Source organism: Lithobates pipiens, unplaced genomic scaffold (assembly GCF_037356315.1).
Source record: "Lithobates pipiens isolate NorthernLeopardFrog02 unplaced genomic scaffold, aLitPip1_a1.2 Scaffold_8, whole genome shotgun sequence".
NCBI classification, from domain to species: Eukaryota; Metazoa; Chordata; class Amphibia; order Anura; family Ranidae; genus Lithobates; species Lithobates pipiens.
Window position 1 is genome coordinate 110,962,805 of NW_027507903.1, and position 27,468 is coordinate 110,990,272.

General features: G+C 42.3%; 1 protein-coding gene across 7 annotated transcripts in view; it reads right to left on the reverse strand.

Annotated features, from left to right (window-relative positions):
- Nucleotides 1-27,468, reverse strand: part of SIN3A (SIN3 transcription regulator family member A) — a 94,766-nt gene that overhangs the window by 43,523 nt on the left and 23,775 nt on the right. For 6 of the 7 annotated variants that reach the window (XM_077468786.1, XM_077468783.1, XM_077468790.1 and 3 more), the window contains exons 6-18: nucleotides 27,296-27,406; nucleotides 26,558-26,824; nucleotides 23,783-23,935; nucleotides 21,933-22,091; nucleotides 18,394-18,483; nucleotides 16,970-17,088; nucleotides 15,544-15,754; nucleotides 13,481-13,597; nucleotides 12,164-12,402; nucleotides 11,730-11,913; nucleotides 10,405-10,987; nucleotides 9,224-9,393; nucleotides 2,725-2,898 (exon numbers count right to left, since the gene is read on the reverse strand). In XM_077468786.1, the coding sequence (XP_077324912.1) occupies nucleotides 2,725-2,898; nucleotides 9,224-9,393; nucleotides 10,405-10,987; nucleotides 11,730-11,913; nucleotides 12,164-12,402; nucleotides 13,481-13,597; nucleotides 15,544-15,754; nucleotides 16,970-17,088; nucleotides 18,394-18,483; nucleotides 21,933-22,091; nucleotides 23,783-23,935; nucleotides 26,558-26,824; nucleotides 27,296-27,406 (2,577 nt within the window). The remainder of the gene's footprint in view (nucleotides 1-2,724; nucleotides 2,899-9,223; nucleotides 9,394-10,404; nucleotides 10,988-11,729; nucleotides 11,914-12,163; nucleotides 12,403-13,480; nucleotides 13,598-15,543; nucleotides 15,755-16,969; nucleotides 17,089-18,393; nucleotides 18,484-21,932; nucleotides 22,092-23,782; nucleotides 23,936-26,557; nucleotides 26,825-27,295; nucleotides 27,407-27,468) is intronic. The other variant, XM_077468784.1, reaches the window with a different exon arrangement.

Below are 27,468 nucleotides of genomic sequence, written 5' to 3' on the forward strand. Positions count from 1 at the left end.
GGAGTGGAATATAAAAGAACAGCCTACATAGGTTCATAGGAAACAGCCTACAATTACTGAATGTTAATCTTTCCATCACTTGAAGGACGTCAAAAGCAGTTTTAAAATTATGCAGCCCCAGCAAGCGATGCCCTTGGAAAAAGACATTTACACATCTCATACCACAGCTATTTGCTAATTCACTGATGAACTCCACAGAACCAATAAATCTGAACTCTGTAAAATAAAAACTGACCCTTGCAGTAGGGCTTACTGCTAGCGTTAAGACCCCTTTCACACCAAGGGCATTTTGCAGGCGATATAGCGTTAGAAATAGCGCCTGCAATCCACCCTAAAACAGCTGCACCATTGTGTGTGGTGTGAAAGCCCAAGGGAAAGTCCTGCCAGCAGCTTCTTTGGAGCGGTGTGTTTAATGCTCCTCCACTGCTGCTCCCCGTTGAAATCAATGGGGCAGCGCTGTAATACTGCCGGAAAAACACCGCTATTGCGGTGTATTGCGGGGAGTTTTAACCCTTTCTCAGCCGCTAGCGGGGGTAAAAGTGCCCCGCTAGCAGCCGAAATGCACCGCAAATCCGATGGTAAAACGCCACTAAAAATAGCGGCTTTTTACCGCCGACACTATTGGCAGCGTGGTGTGAAAGAGGTCTAAATGCTTTTGTCGGGGGGGGGGGGGGGGGGGGGGGTCAAAAGCAGCTATACTTCCCTTAATCTATGATCCCAAAGGCTTTCTCCCAGGCACACCGGTCCACTTTTCTTCACTATTCCATTCAAAGAAACTGATGACTTCACTTACAATACAGGACCTACAGTCCCGACAGGAAAATTGCATATTACACATTTCCTTAACCACTTGGCGCCCACATATGAAAACCATGTTCAAACCACACATGTGAGGTATCGCCGTGAACGTTAGAGCAAGAGAAATAATTCTAGCTCTAGACCTCCTCTGTAACCCAAAACATGTAACCAGTAAAAAAATGTTAAAGCGTCGCCTATGGGGATTTTTAAATACCAAAGTTTGGCGCCATTCCACGAACGTGTGCAATTTTGAAGTGTGACATGTTGGGTAACTATTTACTCGGCGTATCTTCCTCTTTCACATTATGCAAAAAAATTGGGCTAACTTTATTTTTTTATCTTTAAGCATGAAACTTTTTTTTTTCTGAAAAAACGTGTTCAAAAAATTGCTGCGCAAATACCGTGCGAGATAAAAAGTTGCAACGACTCCCATTGTATTCTCTAGGGTCTTTGCTAAAAAATATATATAATGTTTTATGTAATTTTCAAGCAAAAAATAAATAAAAAATAGGAATTTTACATGTAGGAAAGAAATGTCAGAATTGACCTGGGCACGAAGTGGTTAAAGTTGTCTAGTGGTCTCACAAATATGTAATAATGAATTCTAAACCTGGCCAAGGAGCCATATAGGAACATATGTATAGTTTTACCTGAACTGACTTAAGGTTTTAGGAATTCAGGATGACCAGCCCACTATCCCCCTTTAAAAGGTGAGATCAATGTCCAAACAACTTTGATTGGTCATTGACTCACACACTAGCCTGTATGTACCACAGCCCAAACCGGAATAAGCCAGTCTCGTCTTCAGAGCTTGCAATCACACATGCGTCTGCTCACCAGTATGCCACACTACGTACGCAGATGGGACTCTGCCACAGAAACTGCATATTTAGTTAAGTACCAATGTTCTATTTTATAATATTTTCTTTATCTGTTATTACTTTTAAAAAATGTTTTACTAATAAGTACTTGTGTGATCTCTTTGCACACATCAAATATAACCCTAAAACCGTGATGGAACAAGTCCTACATTGTAGGTGAGGATTTAATGGGCCTGCCCACAACCCAGAGCGCTGGAGAAGACCAATGAATATCTAAAACCAATGTCTAGTGAGGCAGTGAAGACTAAGGTACATAAACCCTCCTTTTTCTGTTCCCCTTAGCACTTAAATCTTGTTGTGCAGGGGGAGCCCTGCTGTAAGGTTCAATTTTATTTTACCTAGGAGTTCAGCTTTAAAGTGAAAACCAGCAGGAAAGGTAGAGATGGTCATAATGTAAAGAGGGAAGGGAAGGCGGTTGTGTAACAAAAGGGTATAAGCCATGGAAAATCCATTTAATATTCTTGAATACGAAGTATTTGTGGGTCCAAAAGTTGCCCTAGTGGGGCTAACAAGGTTCTAACAATGCTCATTGTTGACTGCTTTTATTTGCCATCAATTAATTAGAATCCTGACAACAGGAAGCTTAAGGCGGAGGTCCACCCAAAAAGGGATGTTCCACTTTAAGGCCTCCTCCCCGGCTCCTAGTAAAGAAATGTCACTCTCTGCTCCCCTAGGTGAGTGGAAGATCTCCTCCTCCCCCCTCCTTCCCTGTGACAGGTAGGCAGAAGACTGCTGGATCATTTACAATGCAGCGCAGCGGGCACCCAGCTATGAACCACAGCCTGTCACAGCTGGTGCCCACATTTAAAATACCGGCACTGGGGACCGATGAAAATGGCTGGGTTGGGCACACCAGTGGATCTTGGGACAGGTGAGTGGCTGTTTATTAAAAGTCAGCAGCTATAGTGTTTGTAGCTTCGGAATTAAATTTTCACAAAGGAGACTGGACCGCCTCTTTGAAAATTGTCCTATAACCGAATGGATATCTGCTCTTTTTAATCACAACACCCTCAAAAAAACATAAGGAAAAGACCAAGCCCCTTACCTTGAAACAGTTCTCATCTGACATTAGCTGTTCAGACTTTCGCTGGTAGTTGGCTTCATTCAGACTGCGTGATGCTTGGGTAGCCAGAAGACCCCCTGTGGAATTGCAGCTGCTCTCAGAGAGGTAGACATCAGTCACTTGGACGCAGATTTCATCACTAACTATGTGCTGGAGCTACAGGAGGGGGAAAGAAAAAAAAAAAAGAAGAGGGTTGTTGATAGTGATGCTTCAGTATTAATGACAGAGGAAGTATATACTATTGCCATAGACCCAGCCTCTCTCAACCAGGGTTCTTCCAGGAGGTTACTAGGGGTTTGAGCAAAGAACAACTTGTACCCTTTTAGATACTAAATGGTGTCAATGGATCTGTAATGGGAAATTCTTCACAATGACCACAAAATGTAAGGAGCATTTTCCCCAAATACTATCATACTAATAAATCTGTGAACTGTAAATATAGGAATTAACAGGGGTTCCTTGAGAACAGAGTTTTTTCAAGGGTACTTCCATGTTAGAGAGGTTGAGAAAGTCTACTTTAGACAAATGAAAAGGTCGGCATTATTTAGAACAGTGATTATTGCTAGCAGCTGTAGTTGCTGGCAATAATCGCATGTCATAATTCAGCATACGGTTGATCGATGGATTGACTTGTGTACAATCAGCCGACCCATACATGTTTCTGATCTCAGTCTCTGCTGAAGCAACTGAGATTCGAACCATCGATCTATTGGTTTGAATGGACAATTTCATTTTTATTCAATTGCATTCTGTTTTACGTTGGTTAGGTACACTTTGAAGGGGGGAGGGAGGGGATGGGGGATTTGGAGCGTTGCACGTTACAGATAAAAAGCTTAAAAAAAGTTTTTTTTTGTTTTGTTTTTTAACCACTTGCTTACTGGGCACTTAAACCCCCCTCAGTCCCAGACCAATTTTCAGCGCTGATGCACTTTGAATGACAATTGCGCGGGCATACAACACTGTACCCAAATGAAATTTTTATCATTTTTTTCCCACAAATACAGCTTTCTTTTGGTGGTATTTAGTTACAGCTCGGAGTTTTATTTTTTGCTAAACAAACAAAAAAAGATGCAAAAAAATAAAAATAAATAAATCATGTTTTAATAGTTTGTTATAAAATTTTGCAAACGGGTCATTTTTCTCCTTCATTGAAGTGCGCTGATTAGGCAGGACTGATGGCTGCATTGGTGGGCACTGATGGGCTGCATTGGTGGGCACTGATGGGCTGCACTGGTGGGCACTGATAGGCATAGTTAAGGCGGCACTAATAGGCACAGATAAGGCGGCACCGATGGGCACAGATAAGGCAGCACTGATGGGCAAAGATAAGATGGCATGGATGGGTGGCACGGATAAGTGGCACGGATGGGCACTGATAGACGGGACTGATGGGCACTGATAGGTGGCACTGATAGGTGGCTCTGATAGGTGGCACTGCTGGGCACTGATGGGCGGCACTGCTGGGCACTGATGGGCGGCACTGGGTCGCAGCACCTTTGAGGCAGATTGTGGGCACTGTGGGTGGCACTGTTGGTGGCACTGTGGGTGGCATTGTGGGCACTGATGGGGGGCACTTACTTTTATTCAGGATGGCACGGCGGTGGGCAGGTGGGCACTGGCAGGGGGCAGGTGGTCAGCTGTATTGCTGGCCGTGATCGGGACTGATGTCCCGATCACGGCCGCCGGTGATCGGCTTTTTTTTTTTCTCTCCTCGCGCTGTCAGCGCGAGGAGGAATAATAGCCGATTACCGGCTCCATTCTATCACATAATCAGCTGTCATTGGCTGACAGCTGATCACGTGATAAGGGGTCGGGATCGACCCCTTGCACGGATCGGTGATCAGGCGAGTCTCACGGACTCGCCGATCACAGAGCGCGCCGCGCGCGCCCCTCAGGGGGCGCGCAGGCCGCTCGTATCCGGGACGACGTCAATAGACGTAGTCCCGGAAATGTAGGTCCGCGCTGTTGCCGTCATTTGGCAATAGCGCGGATCTGAAGTGGTTAAACAAGCATGTCATACTTATCTGCTCTGTGCAATGGTTTTACACAGAGCAAACCTAATCCTCTTTTTTGGGTCCCCCACTGGCGGTACTGGCCCCTCCCCCTGCTGAGTGCCCCCACAAGCAAGCCTCTTGATATGCGGGCACTTGAGCAGGCTAGCTCCCGAACCGTCCATTTAAAGATAAAGTGTGGCTCTGCCCAGACCCCTGCTCTCTCCTCATTGGCTGTGATTGACAGCAGTAGGAGACAATGGCATAAAACATGCACAAAAATAAAAATTAAAAAATTTAGGGGATTCAAAGCCCAGCATATATGTGGGGGGGGGGGGGGGCAGGGGGAATTACATTAACACACAAAAAAAAAAAATCTCAAATTGCCAACTACAAACACACACACTGCACATTGCCCAAAGATCCACAATGTCACTTACAGCCTAGCCCTAGGCAATGATGGCATGGACTTGGGCTACCACAGCAATGAAGGTGTTTAAAAGGCCAAGTTAACCCTCAGTAAAAAAATAAATAATAAAAAATAATAATAAAATGCACATGACTTTGCAGGAGATGCATATAATTATTTGTTTAAACAGGAGCCTGCAAAGCATTGCACCCACGATTAGTGGCTCATGGGTACGATGTCAGGCTCATACAGACACTGCTGTCAGCTCTCTGCCCATACCTCCATACAGGCTGACAGTTGCTCAGCTGTAGAAATGTCAGCAACCTATGAGGGCGCTCATCAGCACCCTGGCAGTTCAATAAGATACAAGCTGCTTGCAATGGTGGTAGACAAGACTTGTAGTTCATTTGTGTAACAAAATGTCCCAAACTCCGCTTGAGTGTTTTCGTCATATACCGCTTCCTCCCAGTCTGAATATAGATATCAGATGTGTCAACCACTATCAAAAGAATACTCATTTGGTTGCTGAACATAGACTTCATTGAGAAAACAAGTACACAAATAACTCAGGACAGTACCCCCCCCCCCCCCCCCCCCGCCTCCTTTGCATTCTGGGCAGAGTAGACTGTCCAATCAGCAGGGAGATCTGTTAAAATAAATTTGCCCCCACCAATCTCACAGCTAATCTACATACACATCCCATAATATCCAAAGGTAGACAGACACAACAGAACATTGGAATACAACCACATCCCAAATGACCCAGCAAAGGAGTACACAACAAAATGAGATAATAAACTATTGGGTGAAAGACCCAGGTTTTCCAGACCTCATTAATCAGCATTCCGTTCACATACATCTGTCCACTGAGTCCCAAGCTGACAGACAGCTGGCCTCCTTAATAATGTCCTTTTGCATTACACAACAAAAGAGATGAGGAGGCGTAGCATGTAACATGTTCAGAAGGTGAACTTTAAAGTATGACAATATTACAGAATATCAGACATCCACAATGATAAAAAGGATCAGCAGAAATCACATGTAATTGTATTGACACACCACGTCTTATTTAACCGCTTGCCGACCGTCTCACGCTATATATATATATATATATATATACACATCGGCAGAAGGGCTCGTACAGGCAGAATCACGTAACTGTACATTGCCCTATAAGAGGCAGCTAGCGGGCAAGCGCCAAGCTCCGCGAGTCGGGTCGCGGGTCCCGCAGACTACCGCAGCAGGGATACCCGCGATCGCCTCAATGGGAGGAAGAACGGGGGAGATGCCAACGTAAACAAGCATCTCCCCGTTCTGCCTAGTGACAGTGTCACTGATCTCTCCCTGTGATCGGAGCAGAGATCAGTGACGTGTCACACAGCCACGCCCCCCACAGTTAGAAACACCCCAGGACTCACTTAACCCCTTCACTGCCAGTGTCATTTACACAGGAATCAGTGCATTTGTATAGCACTGATTGCTTGTGTAAATGACAATGGTCCCAAAAATGGCAGATGTGTCCGCCATAATGTTGCAGTAACGTTAAAAATCGCTGATCGCCGCCAAAAAAAAAAAAATATTATAAAAAATGCCATAAACCATCCCCCATTTTGTAAACGTTATTAAAAATTTGCACAAACTAAATCGCTTATTGCGATTTGTTTTTACCAAAAATATATAGAAGAAGAATACACATCGGCCTAAACTAAAAAGTTTATATATTTTTGGGGGATATTATGGCAAAATGTAAAAAAATAATCCTTTTTTTTTTCTCAAAATTGTTGCTTTTTGTTTATAGCCCAAAAAAGAAAAACCGCAGGGGTGATCAAATAGCACCAAAAGAAAGCTCTATGGGGGGGGGCTCCAATTTTGCTGGGGAGGCACATTGCACGCCCGCGCACTTGTCAGTTAAAGCGACGCAGTGCCGAATCGCAAAAAGTGCTCTGGTCAGGAAGGGGGGTAAATTCTTCCAGGGCTGAAGTGGTTAAGGAGAAAGAACAAATTAATTCAACTGCAGCAAAGAAAAAAGTTAATACAAATGTAGCCAGCAGCATAAGTTCCATTACTTGTGGGATGTGTGCAGTCCAGTGACATAACAGATAAGAAACCGGTAACCATGACCCAGTGAAATAATGATGTCCAAATACCTAGTAAGTAACTATGTACCCATCAAATCTCAGCGCCGAGGTCAACATGTCACAATCCTTAATTAGAACATGCTGGCTGGAGATATAAAAAGTGACTGATCACATTCACTGCCACATCCCTAGCTTAATGCAGTGAAAGAGGATAGGCAAACAATTGCAGCTATTTTTACATTTTTTCAATCCAATGACTGTAGTAAATGTGCTGTTATTGTTAGAAGCAGAGGTCATAGTTAATATAGGGAAAAAAAAAATATTGTAACATTCCCTGAAGTCTAAAGGAATATGTGAGCCAATAGAGGAAAACCAGATTTAAGTGATTGTAAAGTCTTTTTCTTCTTTAAAAAGGAACAGGAAGTCCTATGAAAAAAGGGTATACAACAGCCTCCCAAAAAATGACATCCAAATGTGGCATGCCAGGGGGCAAGGAGTGCTTAAAGCAGAAGTTCCACTTTAACTTCCTAATGATGCCTATGAGCAGCATACAATCCGACGGGCAAGAACTTTGTTGCACACTAATGCCGTATACACACAGTCAGACATACCGACGACAAAATCCATATTTTTTTCCAATGGATTTTGGCCCAAACTTGTCTTGCATACACACGGTCGCACAAAGTTGTCAGAAAGTCTGATCATTCAGAACGAGGTGACATACAATATGTACGACGGGACTATAAGTCGGCCAGTAGCCAATAGCTTTTGTATCGTAATTTATTCTGAGCATGTCTAGCACTTTGTGCGTTGGAACTGTCTACACATGATCGAAATTTAAACAATCGGATTTTGTTGTCAGAAAATTTTAGATCCAGATCTCAAACTCACGATCGGAATTTCCAACAGTCCGATCGCACATTTTCCGTCGGATAGTCTGACTGTGTGTACAGGGCATAAGATTCACTTTTTTTTTAGGGCCTGTGCACACTGCTATATACCATTACATATATTTCAAGCAAACTTCCCCATAAAAAACAGGGACTCTTGGTGTGCATATTTTTTTGCAATACATGCTCAAGCTAGCCAACTACATCATAGTGGAGTCCTCCCTAGCCCTACACTATAAAAAATGCTAAATACTTATTTGTTTGCCTATTTTTTAAAAAGGGACATACAGTGCCAATAAAGGGGAGACACAGTTGGAGGAGAGCTACAGTCTATTTTGTACAGCGAGAACAGTAGCGCAAGGGTGGCGATCGCTTTGATGTAGTTGGCCTGCTTGAACAAGTATTACAATAGATCAGTGGTCTCCAAACTGCGGCCCTGGGGCCTTTATCTGGCACTTAAGGCACTGTTCCTCCCACAGACACCAATGATGGAACACTTTTCCTCCCACAGACACCAATAATAAGCTACTATTCCTCTTATGGACATTAATGTGGGGGTACTTCCTCTCTGATACCAGAACATTTTCTACTCCCACTGGTCATAGTCCAGCCCCTCTAAAGTCTCAAGGACAGTAAACTGGCCCTTTGTTTGGAAAGTTTGGCGACCCTGCAATATATGAACCAAGAATCCCTTTTTATGCAAATATCTACTTAAAATATGTAAAAACAAATATGGCAGTGTGCACAGGGTTATGTCAGAAGCTTTAGTTTTCCTGTAGCTTCTTGTGTGTTACACATATGTAAGCATTTTGAATTTGAGCAAAAGCATATCTCCATTTCTATTAAAAGACGCCTGTAAGAGGTTTTGTTGAGTACCAGACATGACCATCAGAGCAAGGCTCACACAATGCAATCGCTTATAAAAAAAAAAAAAAAAAAAGGTAAACAATGTTACTACACAGAAATGTTCTGCCTTTCATTTCTATTTTAAACTGAATGGGTTGTTTTACAAGGTAAGGGGTCACATATACTTTCATTTGTGGCTAGGCCCATTTTTATAAAAGTGATCATAAGCCCCTCATGTCACAAGAAATAAATTCTTCCAGCACTCACCTGCCTGACTATGCTCTGGATCAGTTTATCCATAGTGAAGGCAATGAAGGCATGGATGGTAAACATCTCCCGCAGGGAGTCTTCATACTGGTTTGAGTCCATATTCCCGTCCAGCAGGTTCCGAACCATGTCTAGGAAAGCTGGGTAATAATCCACAGCCTCTATATCCACTGCAGAACAAGTTGGATAATACACACTTGTCAAAATATTCATGCATTAAATTACACTTCATCTATAAAACACATTTCTAATGGCTTCAAGAAAACATCTTACTGTTGGATGGTGGCCATTTGTGAAGCCAACTAAAGTGGAACAGCAATAATACGAGGGAGCAGATGTACATAATATTTAGCAGTTACCCGTAGCTTTGCCCAAGGTTGCCATAGGAACCTTTCCAGTTTTTGCAAACTACGCTTCATCAGGCAGGAAGGAATTCTGTTGTCTATAGATCACAATTACAGCAGCAGATAAACAAATTCTGAATGTGGCACATGTATATGAAAAACATAAGCAGTCAAGCTCACCTAGATATGCCCTTCAAGTGTTCTTCCCCACCACTATTCAAAGCACTACACATGTAAGGCAAGATAGATATTCCCCGTCAGAACGCTATAGCTCAGCGGGGAGATTGATGTACTGACGTCAGATTGTTAGTACAGCAGCTTTGATTAGAGCTTTTTTTGTGAACGAAAAAAACCTAACAAAAAACAGCCTAGTAGCGAACTCCAGTGTGAACTCCAGGCATATATTGAAAAACAGCAGTTGTCATTTGCACTAGCGTTGTGCTCTTAAAAAGGTCCGACTGGCAGTGGAACACTTTTACTCACCACCTTTTTTTTTTTTCACGCCAAAAACCTGTACCACATCCAAGATGGTGGGGATACATTTCTGTCACACTGCAATGTGTACATCCCCATCCACTGCTTTTGCAGCTTCAAGGGGAGCAGTTAGCGGAGGGGTGGTAAAAATGTGGTTTTAAACAGGTCACAGGTTTGTGGAACATAATTAACATATTGGGGATCATAAAAAATAAAACAAAAAAACAGTGGTTAGAAAAATTTAGGAATGAAAGCAAAAAAAAGGAAAGCTATGCATAACCAGGGGACAGCGAGTGGAGGAACTTTGAATCAGCCACCTCTTATCTAATATCCTTGAAATCTCAAGCTCCCACTGTTACTTACGTGGCTCTTTCAGTCTCAACTGTATGGCTGGGCTGTCATTCTTGTCCCTCTTCAGCCCAAGTACCTCTTTTTCCCATTCCCGTTCCCTCATCTCCTCTTCCACCTGTTTTTCTGCTTGGTTATAAATGCGCAGGAGGCGGGAACAGAGTATCTGGTGCAGACGCAGAAAGATGTACCAGTTGTTGTTAACATAAAACAAGTTGTAAGCGTCTTCCAAGGCCCTAAACTTCTGCGCTGCCGAGTTTCCAAACAGCAGCTTAGCTTTTGGTGGGCTATTGCCCCCACCTCCCCCAACCCCATTGTGTTTCTTGGTAATCCCATCCTCAGTTTCATCTGTCTGTTCATCTTCTTCCTCCTCAACATCAGACAGCTCTCCTCGCTGGGCAAAGAGCAGGTCTGGGATGAAATGGTAAACTATCTGTTTGATCTTATATTTGTCTTCCTTCTGAATACTAGTCTGTCGTTTCACATGGTGGATTATAAGAGAAGCTGCATCTTCCAGTATCTGTTTGTCCTCATAGATCAATGTGAGGTGAGGTCCTGAGGGGACTCCAGAATTGTCTTCTGATGCTTGTTCTTGTCGCTATTAGAGAAGAGAGAATACAGCAATTAGAGAAGCAGAGCTCTTGTGCACCTCCAAAAACACTCAATGAAAGGCAAACTCTAATCATAAATGTTACATACACATTATTTTAATTAGGAGCTACTGCCATGCTGTTAAAGAGAAACTCCATCCAAAAGGGGAAGTTTCACTTTAAGGCCTCCCCCTCCCTCTTAAGAATGGCACTTTTGAGAACAGAAAAAAGACCAGTGCTGCACAGAAGTGCATATCAAATTATTTCCAGGGCGCGCTGCAGCATTAGGTCGGTCACAAGTCCAAAATTAAATTTAGGGAAAGTTATCTCTAAACAGAGAGCTGCAAATAACTATACACATTTAATATGCAATTGTTTTTTTTACTCATAGTTCTCCTTTCAAAATGGATCTTAATAGAATTTGGAGTTGATGTGCTAGTTTACACAATATACTTTTTTGTTATGCACCAACAAATGTGAAAGTCACATTTTTATAAGTGTATTCCATAAACAGATATGTGAATGTCCCACCTAAAACCAGCAGAAAATGCAGGATAAGGCCTGGTTCACACCTATACATTTTAAGTACTTTTTGCATGTTGCACGGCAGAACGGGTACCATAGGAAACTATGTTAAATGGACTGTAGTGCAACTCTGAAAAAAAAAAAAAAACCCCCACCACTAAAAATGCATAGGTGTGAACCAGGCCTAAATCCAAACCCTGTATTGGTCAATAAGCATATGCTTACCTCATCATAGATGCTTTCTATTTCATTTAGCAGACTCTTCGAACGGAGAATCTTTGTGTCAGTCTGTTTATAGTTTATACCCTGGTGGTCTAGCGATTTCAGGTAGTACTTTTCATTCTGTTCCCTCCATATCTTATTGAAGCCCCGTTGTGCTTCCCTCCATTCCTCTTCCTTCATTTTCAACCTTCACACAGCACAATGGGAATTAGAAGACTGGTTAGAGAAAACTCTAAACAAAAACGGGTAACTCAAAAGCAGTGAAAAATTGGGTAAATACCGGAAAAGTAATCAATAAAAGTGATTTAAATAAAATATACAAAACCAGAAACTCAGATGAAAAAAGTTACACTAAACTCAGAATTCGGAACCATTTATGTACAACGCAAATTAAGGCAAAAGAGCCCTGCCTGTCACATCACCTACAATGCACTAACCTCTTTAATACAATTGGGACGGCAACAGCTGGGTTTTTCTTAAGACCATCTATAATGTCAGCAGCCTTGTCAGCATATATCCTTTGAAGAGCTTTTCGGTGTATGACTTCAGACGTTCCTCCTAGAGTGTTGTCCAAACGAAACTTGGCCTGGTCCTCCGCAGATAACCGAGAAAGCTTCTTCTGAATGGACTCGAGTACTCTTATAGTAGCCAGATTGGTTTCCAAAACAACATCCAGCTGAAAAAACACACAGATCTGTAAGCACTCAAAGACTTAAGTTTTCATTGAACAGTAGAAAGAACAATGCTACTGGTTTACCCCTAGGCACAAAAACTAAATTTAAATATATTCAATAGCCATAAAGATCTAAATCCACTCTGTGTGCACCAAATGCTTTTGTAAACCTAGATATTGCCTTGTTAAAGTGGCAGTGACCCCATGCCTGTACAGAGAGCAGAGCCGTGGGAGGCACCCAACAGGCCTTTCCTTTACAGTCTGTATGCAAAAACTACATGATGGAGTAAAGACTAGACCAGTCACCCTGTACATGGTGAGAGCACCAATGACCGGTCTTTGTTCCAGGAAGCTCCCACACAGAGGCAAGGTTTTGCACGGAAATACTGCATAACCCTAGAAGAAATACAAAGTACACCAAGATCCAAGTAAAAATACATGTATTTAGACAGTACTTTCCCCAGGGATTAGCTTTAACTTGCTAGGAACCTGTAAACCTATGTAGAAGTTGACATGGCATTTTAAAATTACAATCACTGAATTGTAAAGGATTTGTTTTTATTTTTTAAAAACACAAAATGTCATACCTGCTCTATGCAATGGTATTGCACAGAGCAGCCCCAAGCCTCCTCTTCTACAGCACGCCCCCCCCCCCCCCCACCGGCACTCCTGGCTCTTCCCCTCCAGCCAAGTAACCCCCCCAAACAAGCCGCTTGCTAGGAGTGCACTCAAGCCACAATGTGTACATCCACTGGCATGCATTGTGCGGCTTGGCCCCAACCCCTACTCCCTTGTCAATTGATTTGATTAACAGTAACATGAGCCAATGGCTAGTTGCTTTTGGGCACAGCGCTGGATCAAGACCGGGCAGCTTCTAAACATAAAAAGGTTTTACACCTTAATGCAGAGAATGCATTAGGGTAAAAAAAAAAAAAAAGCCTTGAGCCTTTACAACCCCTCGAACACTACATGACCACTGATTTTTTTTAGCTCACACTGCATGCAGTCAAAAAATGAATCCCTTCTTTTAAACAAAAGGTAGTAAGAATCATTTAAAACAAGCAAACAAATGTATTCTCACCTCAAACCGCTCATCCTCACAGCGGTATATGTGCTCTTCATACTGTGTCTTTTTAGAACTAACAAAGGTGGAGTCTTCTGACCAAGAGGGAAAGGAAACCCATGTGTCATTCAGGACCTGTGCATGAAGGAAGCACGCAGGTAAATTACTCCACCTTTACTCTTTACCAAGAACAAACTATTCACATTAGTCCCCAAAACCTAATCATCCTTATCCAAATATAAAATTCAAATTAAGGCTAAACTTTGCACGGGAGCCAATGTATCCATTAGCATTTTTTTTTTTTTTTGGTTTGTGGAAGGAAACCAAAGGACTTGAAAATAGAGATGAACCTATAGTAATAGCACCCCCACTGCCTAGCATCAAAGCATCTACATTTAATATAAGAAATCCCCCTGCCCTCCCCCAAAAAACTATCAATACAAAAAGTTAATATGCAAAATTGCCAATTTAACTTTAACCTAACCCTAATCCATATGGCGAATGTGTGAGGCTACAAATATCCAAGCTGCCACCATCTGAAAGCCATCACTCTTGTCCCTGGCCTAAAGTATAATAAAATACTTTATTTTTTATTTTGGACAGAGTGGTAAGTGGGTTAGAACCACTGCTAGGTTTTTATTGTGCTATGTGCCATTGCTAGGAGATTAACTTTGTTTTCTTGATTACCATTGTCACTGGGACTGATAAAAGTGGATGAAGTCTGAAATTTTGAGCTGCCACCAGAACAGAAAAAATAAATAAAAAAAGAATTCTAGTGTGGGCACTTGTTTCCATGACAACTAAGAGAAGATTGCCTCACCTTTGAGTGATTTCTGCACTTCCTGCTGTGTCTACAGGACAGGAAAATTATATATAATGTATCAATATTTTATAATAATAATGGCGGTGATCAGCGACTTAAAATAGGACTGCGATAATACGACCGGAAATCTGACATGAACTGACACTTGGGAGGGGGTGTGGGAACGGAGTAACTGCCACTGACCTCACCAGTGGCACCAATACAGTGATCATATATATGCACGGTCACTGTACCAATAACATTGGCTGGGAAAGAGGTTAGAAGGAGAAGTATAGCCAAACTCGCTTGGCTGTACTTCTCCTGTGGACCTGGTTTCAGCCTACAGACATCAGAGCCAGACCAGGGTGGGTAAGTTTGCAAACATATGGTCATCCATCAAGGATCAGCACTCAGCTCAGCCTCTCAGCAAGCCACTGACAGCCTGAGCCAGCTGATCCTGACCCTTTCACAGCTCAATGCTCTGGTGAGATGGGGTAGGGGTGCAGAGCAGAGAGCTGGAGACTGACACACGGCTCCATGCACAAAACGGTGGGAAGAACTAAATGATCAGAGGTGTCTGATCACGCAGTTCTCACCGTTAGGGAAGATGGGGACACATGCAGCATCACATTGATGCTGCATCCACCTAGGCAAGTATGATTTTAAAAAACCCCATATGTCTCAACATCTAGGGCGATCAACAGTGTGTGTGCGCGCGAGCATTACTCTTCGCTTTGCAGGGAGAGAAGAAAAAAAAATTCACACGGTACACCCCTGCTGAGAGTAAAGAGCCCCGTATTGTTTACCTACACAGGGTTTTCTTCTGTCACTCAGGCAATCGGCGGGTTCCAGCCATAAATCATTGGGTCAGGACCCACTGATCGGCTCGTGCTGTAGAGAATGGCAGCACAGCCAGGGCAGTGTCCGTGCGCCCCCTACACAGAAGTGCTGAATCACGCAAGTCTGCTGCAGTAAATCTACGGTACGCAAGTGGTTAGTCCTCCCTTCATATTATTCTACAATACAGATGTCATCTGTACAATGATGTATTAAAACACAGGAATGGACAGACTGTACTACAAATGGTATGTGGCAAGGATTTACTCAAACTTGCACAAAATCTTTATTTCAGTGGTACAAAAGCTGTAGTTCTGTATGATTAGATCAGCAATGTTTACATTGGCAGAGGAACCACCATATTAAAAAACTACACATTTTGGAAAAAAAAAAAAAAATGAACACGTAGGGCATAGTTTATCCTAGAAGTCATATCCCTCACCTCTTTGCAGAGCGGCGTTCTTCCCGTACACTTGGGCTGTTGGAAGCTTTTAGGCAGTGCTCTGTAGCTGGAGCCCAAGCGTTTGCATGATGCATAGTCAATCTCCATAGCAATACCTTCTGTATTTCGCTCTTTAGGGAAGCTTTCCAGGTGTGAAGACTCCTTGTAACCCAAGAAGTTTTTAAACCAGGTGAACAACTCAGGAAATTTCCTGTTTATAAAGAGTAGCAACACAGAAAACAAAAAAGCATAACTATTTATGCAAGAAAGAGAATTTTTTTTTTCTCAGCCATTTAAGCACAGCACATTCGCCTTAAAGGGGAAGTAAACCCATCCATAAAACAGTTTAATTTACGGCATGTGCCAGAAATGTAACACTCCCATTGGTTGTGCTCTCAAACTATCCAATGGCTGGTGTCATAACTGATCACATGTGCAGGGTCATGGCAGTTGTAGATTAAAAACAGAGGCAAAGATGGCAGCTTCCTTTGGCTGAAAACAATAGGGGGGTTTACTTACACTTTAAGTTCAAAACAAAGCTTTTTTTGTCCATGCAAGGCAAAATGGCAGGTTTGCTTTAATTATACCCACCAGCAACAGATACTCCTCTTTCCTTTGTCCTATGCTTCTCATCACTCCCTTTAGCCACTGGAAGGAAAGAAACCACTGCATAAGCGTGGAGTGGCTCCAGTCAGAAGTTAAACTGGACATGCATGGATTCTGCCATCCATGCTACAAAGCATGGATGGAAGAATCCCTCTGGAGTTGCTTTATTTTGACAGTTGGCTCAGCTGACTTCGAAAGAACCCAAACAGTAGCTGCATCTGCATTGATGCAGCTGCTATTCACCCAACAATTTTCTGCCTGGCTTCTTCAATTTTACATTTTAAAAGGAACTCCAATACGGCCACCTTCTGGGAAAAATTTTAATGGTTCATCAGGAACCATCCAAAATTTGAACAGTGTATGGCCACAGTTTTACACAGGACTTAGAACAGAGCCTCATGCTTCTCCGTACTCTACATCTCTAAATATTTTCTTAGCTTCCAGGTAGCTGAATAAAGCAATGGGGGAGTGAAGGAAAGAGTATGTGTGCAGGGGAGTGCATTTAAAGTAACTATGTCCCTTTGCTCTGCATAATATCTTCTCCAATCAATCAACCTCTCATGTTCAAGAGAGTGCATTAAACCACACTTTATCCACCATGACAAATCTCACACAGACTGCAACTAATCAGCATTACTTTCCCCTAGTGTGTTTTTGACAACTGTTTAACATAAGAGGTGCTTTAAAATTATCCCCATGTAATAAATCCATTACAAGCTAGTATTGTACACGGTTTAAGTGGTGGCGACTTTCTTGCAACTTGTTTATTAAACTTGTAAAAAGCAAAGAAAAATTATTGCATGGGATGATAGAAACTTACGCAAGAAAAGGAGAAACTAACTGCACCAGTTCAGACCGAGATATAACCTCCTGATTGAAGATCACCAGACACCGCAGGAAATTATCATAGGCCTCTGCACTTCGAAGAGCTTTACGAACCTATAAAAAGGCAACAGACGTGTAAAAATAAAATGGGTGGTTTACATTTCCAAACTTAAAAAGGATAGTTCACCTTTACCTGCCTATGCAGATAAGGGGCATCTAAAAGATAAAAACAAACTATTCAGCTCTGACTAAAGTTGATTAAGTCCCTTGCTATAGGTGTAGTCCATTTACATATCTATGAAACCTGACTGGAATACTCCCAGGACATTGCTAAGTGAGGCCTAGTCATCCTCCACCATCACAGGAGTGAGATCAAAGCTACTGCATCAGGGAAAAAGAGTATGCAAGGGGATTTGAATCAGAGAAAGAGCTCACTCCCGTGATGGAGGTGAGCAGTGACAACTAGGCCTCACTTAGCAACATCCTGGGAGTATTCCATTCAGGCCTCATAAGGTAGGTAAATGGCCTACACCTATAAGGATAATATTCATCTTTAGTCATAGCTGCATGGTTTGTTTTAATCTACAAACATTGCTTACCTGCATAGGCAGGTTTTTTGTGAACCATCCCTTTAAAGAACGAAAATCTATTTGCTTGCAAAAAAAAAAAAAAAAAAAAGTTATAGAAAATGTATATAATAATTCTACACACACCATAGAGTGACCATTGGAAAAGCCTCCTCATAGCTTTAGAGCAGGGTCTCCAAACTTTCTGAACAAAGGGCCAGTTTATTGTCCTTCAGACTTTGGGGGGGGGGGGGGGGGGGGTCAGTGGGAGTAGAGAATCACTCAATGGGAGTAAAGAGTGTCCCATCATTGGTACTAGAGGGAGGAATATTGCTCCATTGTTGGTATTAGGAGAAGAAATAGTCCATTATTGGTGTTAGTGGGAGAAATGCTGCCCCATCATTGGTAGGAATAGTTCCCCATTGTTGGTATCAGGAGAAGAAATAGTGCCCCATCATTGGTCAGTATGAAGAATAGTGCCCCATCATTAGTGTCAGTGGGAGAAAGAGTCCCATTATCGGTGTCAGTGGGAAGAATAGTGCCCTTTTGTTGGTATCAGTGACCGGAATTATGCCAGGAGGTTGGGGTAGAAGGAATAGTGCCTTATATCAAGGGGGAAGGAATCGTGTCCCAAGGGCTGGATAAAGGCAAGCAAACTGCCACATTTGGCACCCGGCCCGCAGTTTGGAGACCACTGCTTTAAAGAAAATGCCTTCATGGCATGCTAGTACAGGAGTAATGTACCAAGTATATTAAAAGTATAACTGTATTAATTTATAAACTAGGTAACAGGAGACAATGTTTTTTTCAAACAGCAGAAAAAGCCCAAAGAAAGATTTGCATCCACACTCACCTTATCAAAAAATTGAGATTCTGCCCCTGCCCCATGCTTGTTTGCATCTGTCAAGGACGGATCCTTTGGGATAAGTATTTTAGGTTTCTTCTGCAGGTCAAAAGAATGTAACTGGTCAGTGAAAAGGAAACAACTACCTTGCACATGCCAACAGCCCACCTAAGAAACGTATCACAACTCCACACAAATGCAATATTTCAATTATATGTAGAGTCTGATGGGCTGATGCCCAAGCCGATACCCAACACCTCTTGCAGACTCCATCACAATCTCCTTGCTGCAGCCCTAAGCCGATCAACATTATAACCTCCCTCCTTCTGCTACAACAAAGATGTTCCCACTTCACCTGCCTCAGGCTGGGTTCACAACACTCTCTATGGAGCCGGCTCACATATCTCTGCAGCGGGGCCAGTGCATTTTGTACAAAAACACTGCATCTTTTGGTCCTTTCAGGTCTGAATTCAGCCCAAAATTCGGGACTGAAAAGGTGAACCAGGACACACTGGACTCCTGCTGTGTCCTGGTTGAATGCTGAGATGGTGAGACCCCAGCCTCAATATCCATAAAATTTGATTAACCACTTAAAAGGGATCGTTCACCTTTACCTCAAAACTGCCTATGCAGGTAAGAGACATCTGTAGATAAAAACTAACTGTGCAGCTTGACTAAAATTGAATAATGCTCTTGTTATAGGTGTAGGCCATTTACACACCCTATGAAGCCTGACTAGAATACTACCAGGATGTTGCCAAGTGAGATCTAGTCATCACTAATCACCTTCACCAGCACAGGAGTGAGCTCTCAAATGTGGAGCTCAGAGCTACTGTATCAGGGGAGAGAGAGTATGTGAGGGGTTTGAGTCAGAAAAAGAGCTCAAGCCTGTGATGGTGAGGGTGAGGGTGAGCAGCGACAACTAGGCCTCACTTAGCTACGTCCTGGGAGTACTTTTTCCAGTCAGGCTGCATACGTTATATAAATGGCAAACATCTATAGCAAAAGGTATTATTCATCTTTAGTCAGAGCTGCACAGTTTTAATCCACAGACATCTCTTACCTGCATAGGCAGGTAAGAAGGTGAACTATCCTTTTAAAAAGGATAAGACTTATTTTTGATATTCGTTGTTTAAAAGTAAAAAATCTGTATTTTTTGCTAGAAAGTTACTTAGAAACCCCAAACATTATATATTTTGCTTTAGCAGATACCCTAGAGAATAAAATGGCGATCGTTGCAATACTTTGTGTTACATGATATTTGCTCAGCGGTCTTACAACACATTTTTTGGGGAAAAATACTTTAATTAAAAAAAAAAAAAAAACACAAAGAAAACAGTAAAGTTAGCACAATTTGTATGCATAAAATCTTACGCCGAATGAAAAATTGCCACCCAACAAGTCATGCTTTAAAATTGTGCACGCTCATGGAGTGGCGACAAACTAAAATGTTTACAGGTAGCCCGAGTTAGAGGTGGTCTAGTGCTAGAATTATTGTTCTTGCTCTGTTTTGCGGCAACACCTCACGTGTGGTTTTATATATGTGGGTGCGACTTGTGTATGCATTAGCTCGGGGGGGGGGGGGGACAAAAAAAAAAAAATATTTTTTTTTTTTACTTTAAGTTATTATTTTTTTTAAAGAGATTAAAAAGTAACTTTATATCACAGTTATTTCTATTACAAGGAATGTAAACATCCCCTGTAAAAGAAATAAACAGAACAAGGCCTCTTATGCAAGCTCTGGGGTAAAAACTCAGATCTCACAATTTACACTTAAAAAAAATAATAAAATTAAAATAGGGCCTTTAACCCCCCTAGCGGTAATCCCAAGTCTGGCTCGGGGTAGGAATATACTGACAGGAGCGGTAACCCCGAGCCAGACTCGGGATGGCTTCGCTCGATGCAGGGGAGGACACAGGGAGCGTTACTCACCTTGTCCCCTGGATCCAGCGATGTCTGCCGCGCTGTGCGATCGAGCCTTCCTCCGCTCGATTCACAGTGCCGAATGCCGCCGAGCTCCGTTCCCTGCGACGTTACGGCGCACGGGAGCGGAGAACGGCGGCAAATTCAAAAAAGTAAAAACACACTAAACACACACAGCACTGTAATCTTACAGATTACAGTGCTGTATTAAAAAATACACACCCCCTTTGTCCCTAGTGGTCTGTGCAGTGCCCTGCATGCACTTTTATATTATAAATACTGTTTTTTCTGCCTGGAATTTGGCGATTGTCCATAGCAACCAAAAAGTGTCAATTTTTCAGTGTTTTAGGATTTTATTACATTATTGAATAATTTTTATTATCCTTTATTATATTATAAACTTTATCATACCCGGGATGTCTGTTAGACTCTGGTTTGAACAGATTTAAGAGCGTTATTCCTAAGAATTACAGGACTACAAAATAAAAGCCAGATTTCCGTGCAAAATAATTGTACCGCTTTCAGCACCTAATTCCAGACTGAATCATACCGCCAGGGAGGTTAAGGCCAGAAGTTACGTTTGACGTTACTCCAAGGGGATAGTCGCGTGTGGGGGCCATCTTGCCCTCACTCTGCTTCCTGTCCAGAAGGTCGCATCCTTTGCTGATACCGACTTTTCCGGTAAGCAGGTAAAACCGGAAAGTGGCGGGAGGGGGGCAGTGTGTAAAAAAAAAAAAATTATATATATATATATATATATATATATATATATACACACACACACACACACACACACATACATATATACAGTGGTTAAATCAACTAAATTTGTTTTATATACACAATAATAATTAACACTGTCAAGTCAATATAAAACATATTGCATGAATATTTCAACATGTAACGTACATGTAAAAAACTTGCGCTACTCTCCAAAACAGTGAGCATTTCAGTGTGCCAAATCTCATCAGTGCAAGACTGCAAGTCAAGGAATGAATCAAGAAGAAGAAGAAAAAAAAAAGTGTTAAAGTGGTTGTAAAGGCAGAAGTTTTTTTTTAATCTTAATGTATTCCCCTTACTGAGGAAGTCAACACCCTGACGACACACGTCTAGGCGGAAGGAGCTCAAGCATTGACATCACGTCATCGCTAAAACTGGATGTTTGCCATGCCTTGCAGTTTGCACAAACTGATTGTGCTTCACTTGTAAGTGTATTCATTTACTTTTTTACTATTAAATCCTTTGGAAATGGAGAGCACTAGATGTTATTTTTCTTTTACATAGGACATTCATTGGGGAAGACTATCCGGGTTTTTGGAACCCTATTGAGGAGCCATTCATCTAAGGAGGTCTGTGATCCATAAAATTTGCAAAGTGACATTTCCCCAGAGGGGATAACTGCTGATTTTATCCTGCTATGAGGTGAGTAATTATAATTCTCACAGTAAATTGCGCGATTGATTTTCTTCAATACAGCAATGCCAGTTCATGCGATTCATCAAATACAGGTAAGCGATTTAACTCAACTTAACTGCAACATTCACTTACAACTGAAGTATAAATTCTGTGTTAAATATAGAACATTTTAACCAAAAATTGGCAGCATCCTAATATTCCTTGCTCACCTTTACAGGAGGTGTGACCCCGGAACCAGAGTGCCGACGTATCTGACAGCCATTTTGGTTGGGTCTCTGCTGTTTGTTGTTCATCTGAGGCTTTTTCACAGTACCACCATGGTCATTCCTCACAGATTCCACCTTTTCTGCTGTGGTTTTACTCAACAGCTAGATATTAAAATAAAAACACAATTTAAACAAAGCATAGAAAGAGCCCACATTTTCATACAGGAGTGTAAAGTCCAATAGAATTGCTTGCATTGGGCAAACTTTTTTCTTTTAATTGAGAAAAACCATCAACTTTTTACAGTTCTGTACTAATTTGTTTTCCCTAAAAGCAACTCCCATTCAGGGTGTCAGTGCCAAAGGCTGAAACTATATGCCCTTAAAGCGGGAGTCCGCCAGGACTCCGCGTTTTTTTTTTTTTTAAAGCCAGCAGCTACAAATACTGCAGCTGCTGACTTTTGAAATAGTGACACTTACCTGTCCAGCGCGCCCGCGATGTTGGCACCCGAAGCCGATCTCTAGATCATCTTTCGGGTGCTGCCGCCGCCATCTTGGGTATGGGAATCAGGAAATGGAGCCTTTCGGCTTCATTTCCCGGTTCCCTACTGTGCATGCGCGAGTCGCGCTGCACAATAAGGACGGTCCCCGCAGCCTCTGGGATCTGTGTGTTTCCCAGCAGGCAGCGGGGCACTTGCAGAAAGGGGCGGGCACTTGCGGAAAGGGGCGTAATCTACGTCCCTTTCCGCAGAGAGCTATCCCGGAAGTGGGTGCAGATACCTGTACTGTACAGCTATCTGCACCCCCCTCCCCCCTGAAAGGTGCCAATTGTGGCGCCGGAGGGGGGGGGGAGGGTTCCGATGAGCGGAAGGTCCACTTTAGGGTGGACCTCCGCTTTAAGAGCAGATTTTTTTTTTCCCCAGCATGTTTAGAAGTATTCTGCTTCTAAGTTAAATAAGTGCAGAAAGATCTAAGCTCTTCAAATCATCTTATTTCACATGGTTTTGTAACTGCACCATCAATAGTAATAAGTTACTAAATGTCTAGAGAAAATAAGGAAGCACAAAAAAGTGCTGCTGCCACATATATGGCAGTATGAATCGTGAGATGTTTCTCTGCTGACGAATATGTAAAATACAAAAAAAAAATTTTTTTTTATATATTTTTAGCAATGCTCCAAAATTAAATACATACTGTACATGTTAGCAGTTCAGTTAGTCTTGCGATTCATTCTTCATGCATTAGTCCCCCCCCACCATGTTTTCCCCTCTCCCTTAACATGCCAAAAAAAGTGTTGGACTGGAAGCACTGTGCAATGCATCTAAGCCAGGCAGAAACACTGTATATATAAACCACTTATTTCGATATGTGCTTTGCAGGGGACCAGTGAACATAATGGAGGTTGACATCGATTACGTAAGCCATCTTTAAAACCAAAAAAAAAAAATAGCGAAGCGCAACCACACCCAGCTCAGTAGCAATCTTTAAAATACATGTATCAACTTCATTACAAAGGCCACGTGCACAACTGGACTTTTTTTTTTACAACTGCTGTTTTTTGGCTTCAGACATTTTTCTCTGTAGCCAGTAAACTCCCCAGCATGTTGTCTTATGTGTCAATGCACACATAGGCCATTAGCAGTTTTTGGTGGGGCCATTTTCTAGCTGGAAAAACCCCCCAGAATTAGTGGGTTTTGAGAGGAGTTTTTCAGCTGTAAAAACGTTCTAACCGAAGGCCAAAAAACGCTACTACAAAAAAAACGCTGAAAAACCTCTCTACAGCCAACATCGCTGCCTTTTTTTTTTTTTTTTATAAGGTCCAGTGTGCATGAGGCCTAAAGCAAACCACATCTTACCACAGAACTGTTGGCATCTGGCAAGAACTGTCCAAATTCCGACAACAAGTCTTCCTGGTTCTTGAAAAGCCGAGCAACCTGGGCATAGACCTCTTGCTCAGTGAGGGCTGGGGTATAATTCCCTCCTGCTTCCTTAGCGTTACGCTGCTCCTTCTAGAACATAAAGCAGAAAACCATGACAGCAGCCAACATTTAAAATCCAACCAATATTAAGCAGATGATACCTAGCTTTCCAATGCAGAAAATAAACAAACACTCTCCAAAAGAAAAACAAACAATAAATATGATGAAGGCTAGAATATGTGATCTGTCTAAAGTTTCCAAAATGCATGGAGTGCATTTATGTATGAAACAAGTTAACTCATATGCAAATTCCCCTCAGCCTTGGGACCTAGGGCAAAAAAAAAGGGGCTGACCATTGAGTATATCTCCAGGTGCACTGGGTTACGGGGTACTTCTGCAAAATCACTCCCATAAATCTCCCATTGCCCTAGCCCTACATTAGAATTTCACCATATTTATTCTGCAGGAGATACAATCGCAACCAAAAAAACTGTATCCTAGTGTACTGCCTCTACCAGATAACTTGCTTAAAGTGATACCTGCCAAGAGATCCAGAAAGGGGGGGGGCTTGGGGAGTAGGGCTGGGCCAAGCTGACGTGTCCCACCTAGGTGAGCACTGTGTAAATGGGAGAGAGCACCCGTCACAAAAATAAAATAAACTTCAAGTTAAATAAAAAAAATGCAATCTCAAAGTTCAAGTGCTAGCCACACGGTGTGAGGCAGTGCGCACTGTAATAAAAATAAAAAATAAAAAACACACACACTGCAAGCATTTTCAGGGCACACTACAGCAATGTAGTGGTGTGAACCGGGCACATAGGGAGACAAGGTATTTTGCCTTGTCATGAAGTGAGACTGTGCTGAAATAGTGAGGGTACACATTAAGAGTACTGTGAACGTACCATCAGTGAGCATTAGATAAAGGCTATGGGAATTCTTAAGACACGAAAACATTCACACATAGATACCACTTGCCGACTGGCTAACTGGGAAAACACGCCACACGATTGTATGATGGGGGGGGGGGGGGGGGGGGCGCTGCTCTTTCCGATTCAGCAGCCGATTCCCGGCCCCACCCCAAAACCCTGCCACTTTCCAGTGGTAGTCTGGCTTACCTGGCTCATCGAGAAGCCCGGGAACTGATCCAGCAGTTGGCCATAGAGATGATTAGCAGAGGAAAGATGGCCTCCACTCATCTTTATGATCTAGGAGGCCGGGAGCGTCGTCAAGACGTCACTTCCCGTTCACAGCTGATGTAAAGAAGACTTTTTTTTTTTTTTCACTGGAAAGCAATAGGTCAATGTGTTTTTGTTTTTTTTCTGATGCTTTTTATTATAGAGGAGAGATGTGGGGTCTTTTTGATCCCAGATCTCTCCATAAAGAGGACTTTCATTTCTTGTGATGGCAATAAAAGCGATATTTTTATTTTTTTTAAAGGGCTAGTGTAAAAAAAAATTTTTTTTTGAAAGAACCCCCCCCCGTGCTCGCATACGCAAGCCACGCCCACATATGTAAACAGAGTTCGCACCTCACATGAGAGGTATCGCCACAAACGTTATAGCGAGAGCAATCATTCTAGCACCAAACCTCCTAACTCTAAACAGGTAACCTGTAAATAACATTAAATAGTCACCTATGGATATTAACGTAGTTTGGCGCTAGTCCACGAGAATGCAGAATTTTAACCACTCGGGTGTTTTTTTGCTAGAACCCCCCACATGTACACAATTTTTAGAAAAGACTCTGGAGCAGTGGTCATCAACCCTGTCCTCAGGGCCCACTAACAGGCCAGGTTTATGTATTACCTTGGAGAGATGCAGACTAGAATACTGCAATCACTGAGCAGCAAATTATATCACCTGTGATGTATTTTAGTTATCTTGCAAACCTGGTCTGTTAGTGGGCCCTGAGGACAGGGTTGATGACCACTGCTCTGGAGAATAAAAACGGCAGGTGTTGCAATATTTTATGTCACACGTTATTTGCGCAGAAGTAAAAAAAAAAAAAAAACCTGATCACTTTTATTGCTGTCACAAGGAATGTAAACATCCCTTGCGACAGCAATAGGCAGTGACAGGTACTCTCTATGGAGGGATCTGCGTTTTGGAATACTAGGGATTTTTTAACACGGCACCATTGGCAGCAACCGGAAGGGACCTTATGACGTTGCTTGCGGGTTACTACAGTGAAGTCCTGATCGAAGCCGATTCCAGCTTTTTTCGGGACTCCGACAAGCCAGTGGAGATGCTGGCTGGTCACTCAGATCTCTCGGTGGGATGAAAAACCTGGGCAGAACGGCAGGAGGGAGACGTCCCCTCCCGCTCCTTATGATAACAGCCGAGCAGCTGCTATCATTAGAAAGCCAACCGCCAGCTCTAAAGAAATGGTACTTGGGTGAAGCCTGCAGCTGCAAGCGCCACACCGGTACAACCACTTCCTCAAAACGACATACAGGTACGTAGTTTCACGTGTAGTGGTTAAAGCATGACATGTTAGGCATTAACTTGGTATAACCTTTCAAATTTTACAAAAAAAAATTGTTATATATTGTGTGTTTTTTTTGTTTTTGTTTTTTAATAAGTGATTTTTGCTTGTAAACAAGAAGTGTCAGAATAGGCCCGGTCCTTAAGTGGTTAAACGGGAAGGACCCGTGTCTTTTTTGCCTTATGTGATAGTCATAGAAGAATAAGCATATAGACCAACACTACCTACCTGGTAGGTATGCAGGATCTCCAAGAAAGCCTTGTAAATGTCAGGCTGGCCTTGAAAACGATTCTTTATTTTGTTCACATAATTAATGGCATGATTGAATTCAACAGGCTGGTTGTTTTGCATTGTAGGTGTGGCTGCAGTTGCTGTGGGTGTGGCATGTGCCAGTGGTCCTGGTGTATGTGGCTGTGCTGGTGGAGAACGGGGAGATGGGTACTGGATTGGTGTGCTCTGTTGGCTGGTTGGTGTATGTGCCTGAGAAGGCACGGGCTGAAAATAAAAAGATGGTTATTTATGGAGTAAGCCACGAGACTTGTTACAAAGAGAAAATGTTTGCACATAACAATATTTATAGCAGGAGATTGAACATAGTAATTTAAAATAGACATTTTGTAGTAACTATACATGATCATACAATATTGGGAAATGAACAGATTGGGAATGAATGCATTAAGAAATGACAAAATGTTCAATCTCCAGATTAAAGAACAAAGATGAAAAACCCACCACCGTGCTGGGAAATGTTTACATGCACCCAGTAGTTGACAATTTCTGCAGTGTGCACCGATATCTAATGTGTCAGAACCTAAACCATTAAATACACAGTAATCTCCCAAAAATTCACATATGAATAAGAAATGGTCAACAGAATTATTAAATAGACCAATGTGCCTTTAAAAAAAAATCAAATCAAGTGGCACTTAATATTTTTCACCCACCTATCTTGCACCTTTTTCTTACCTTATTGATCTTTGCTGGGGCTGGTGAAGGGGCTGTCTGAGTGTTCAGTTGTGAAGGTGGAGGAACCTTATTGACAGGGGATTGCAGCTCATGGGTTGGGATTTGATGGACCTGTCCAAGTGTTGTGACATTTACTAGGTCATTTGTTTGCACCTCAGCATTATATCCATTGG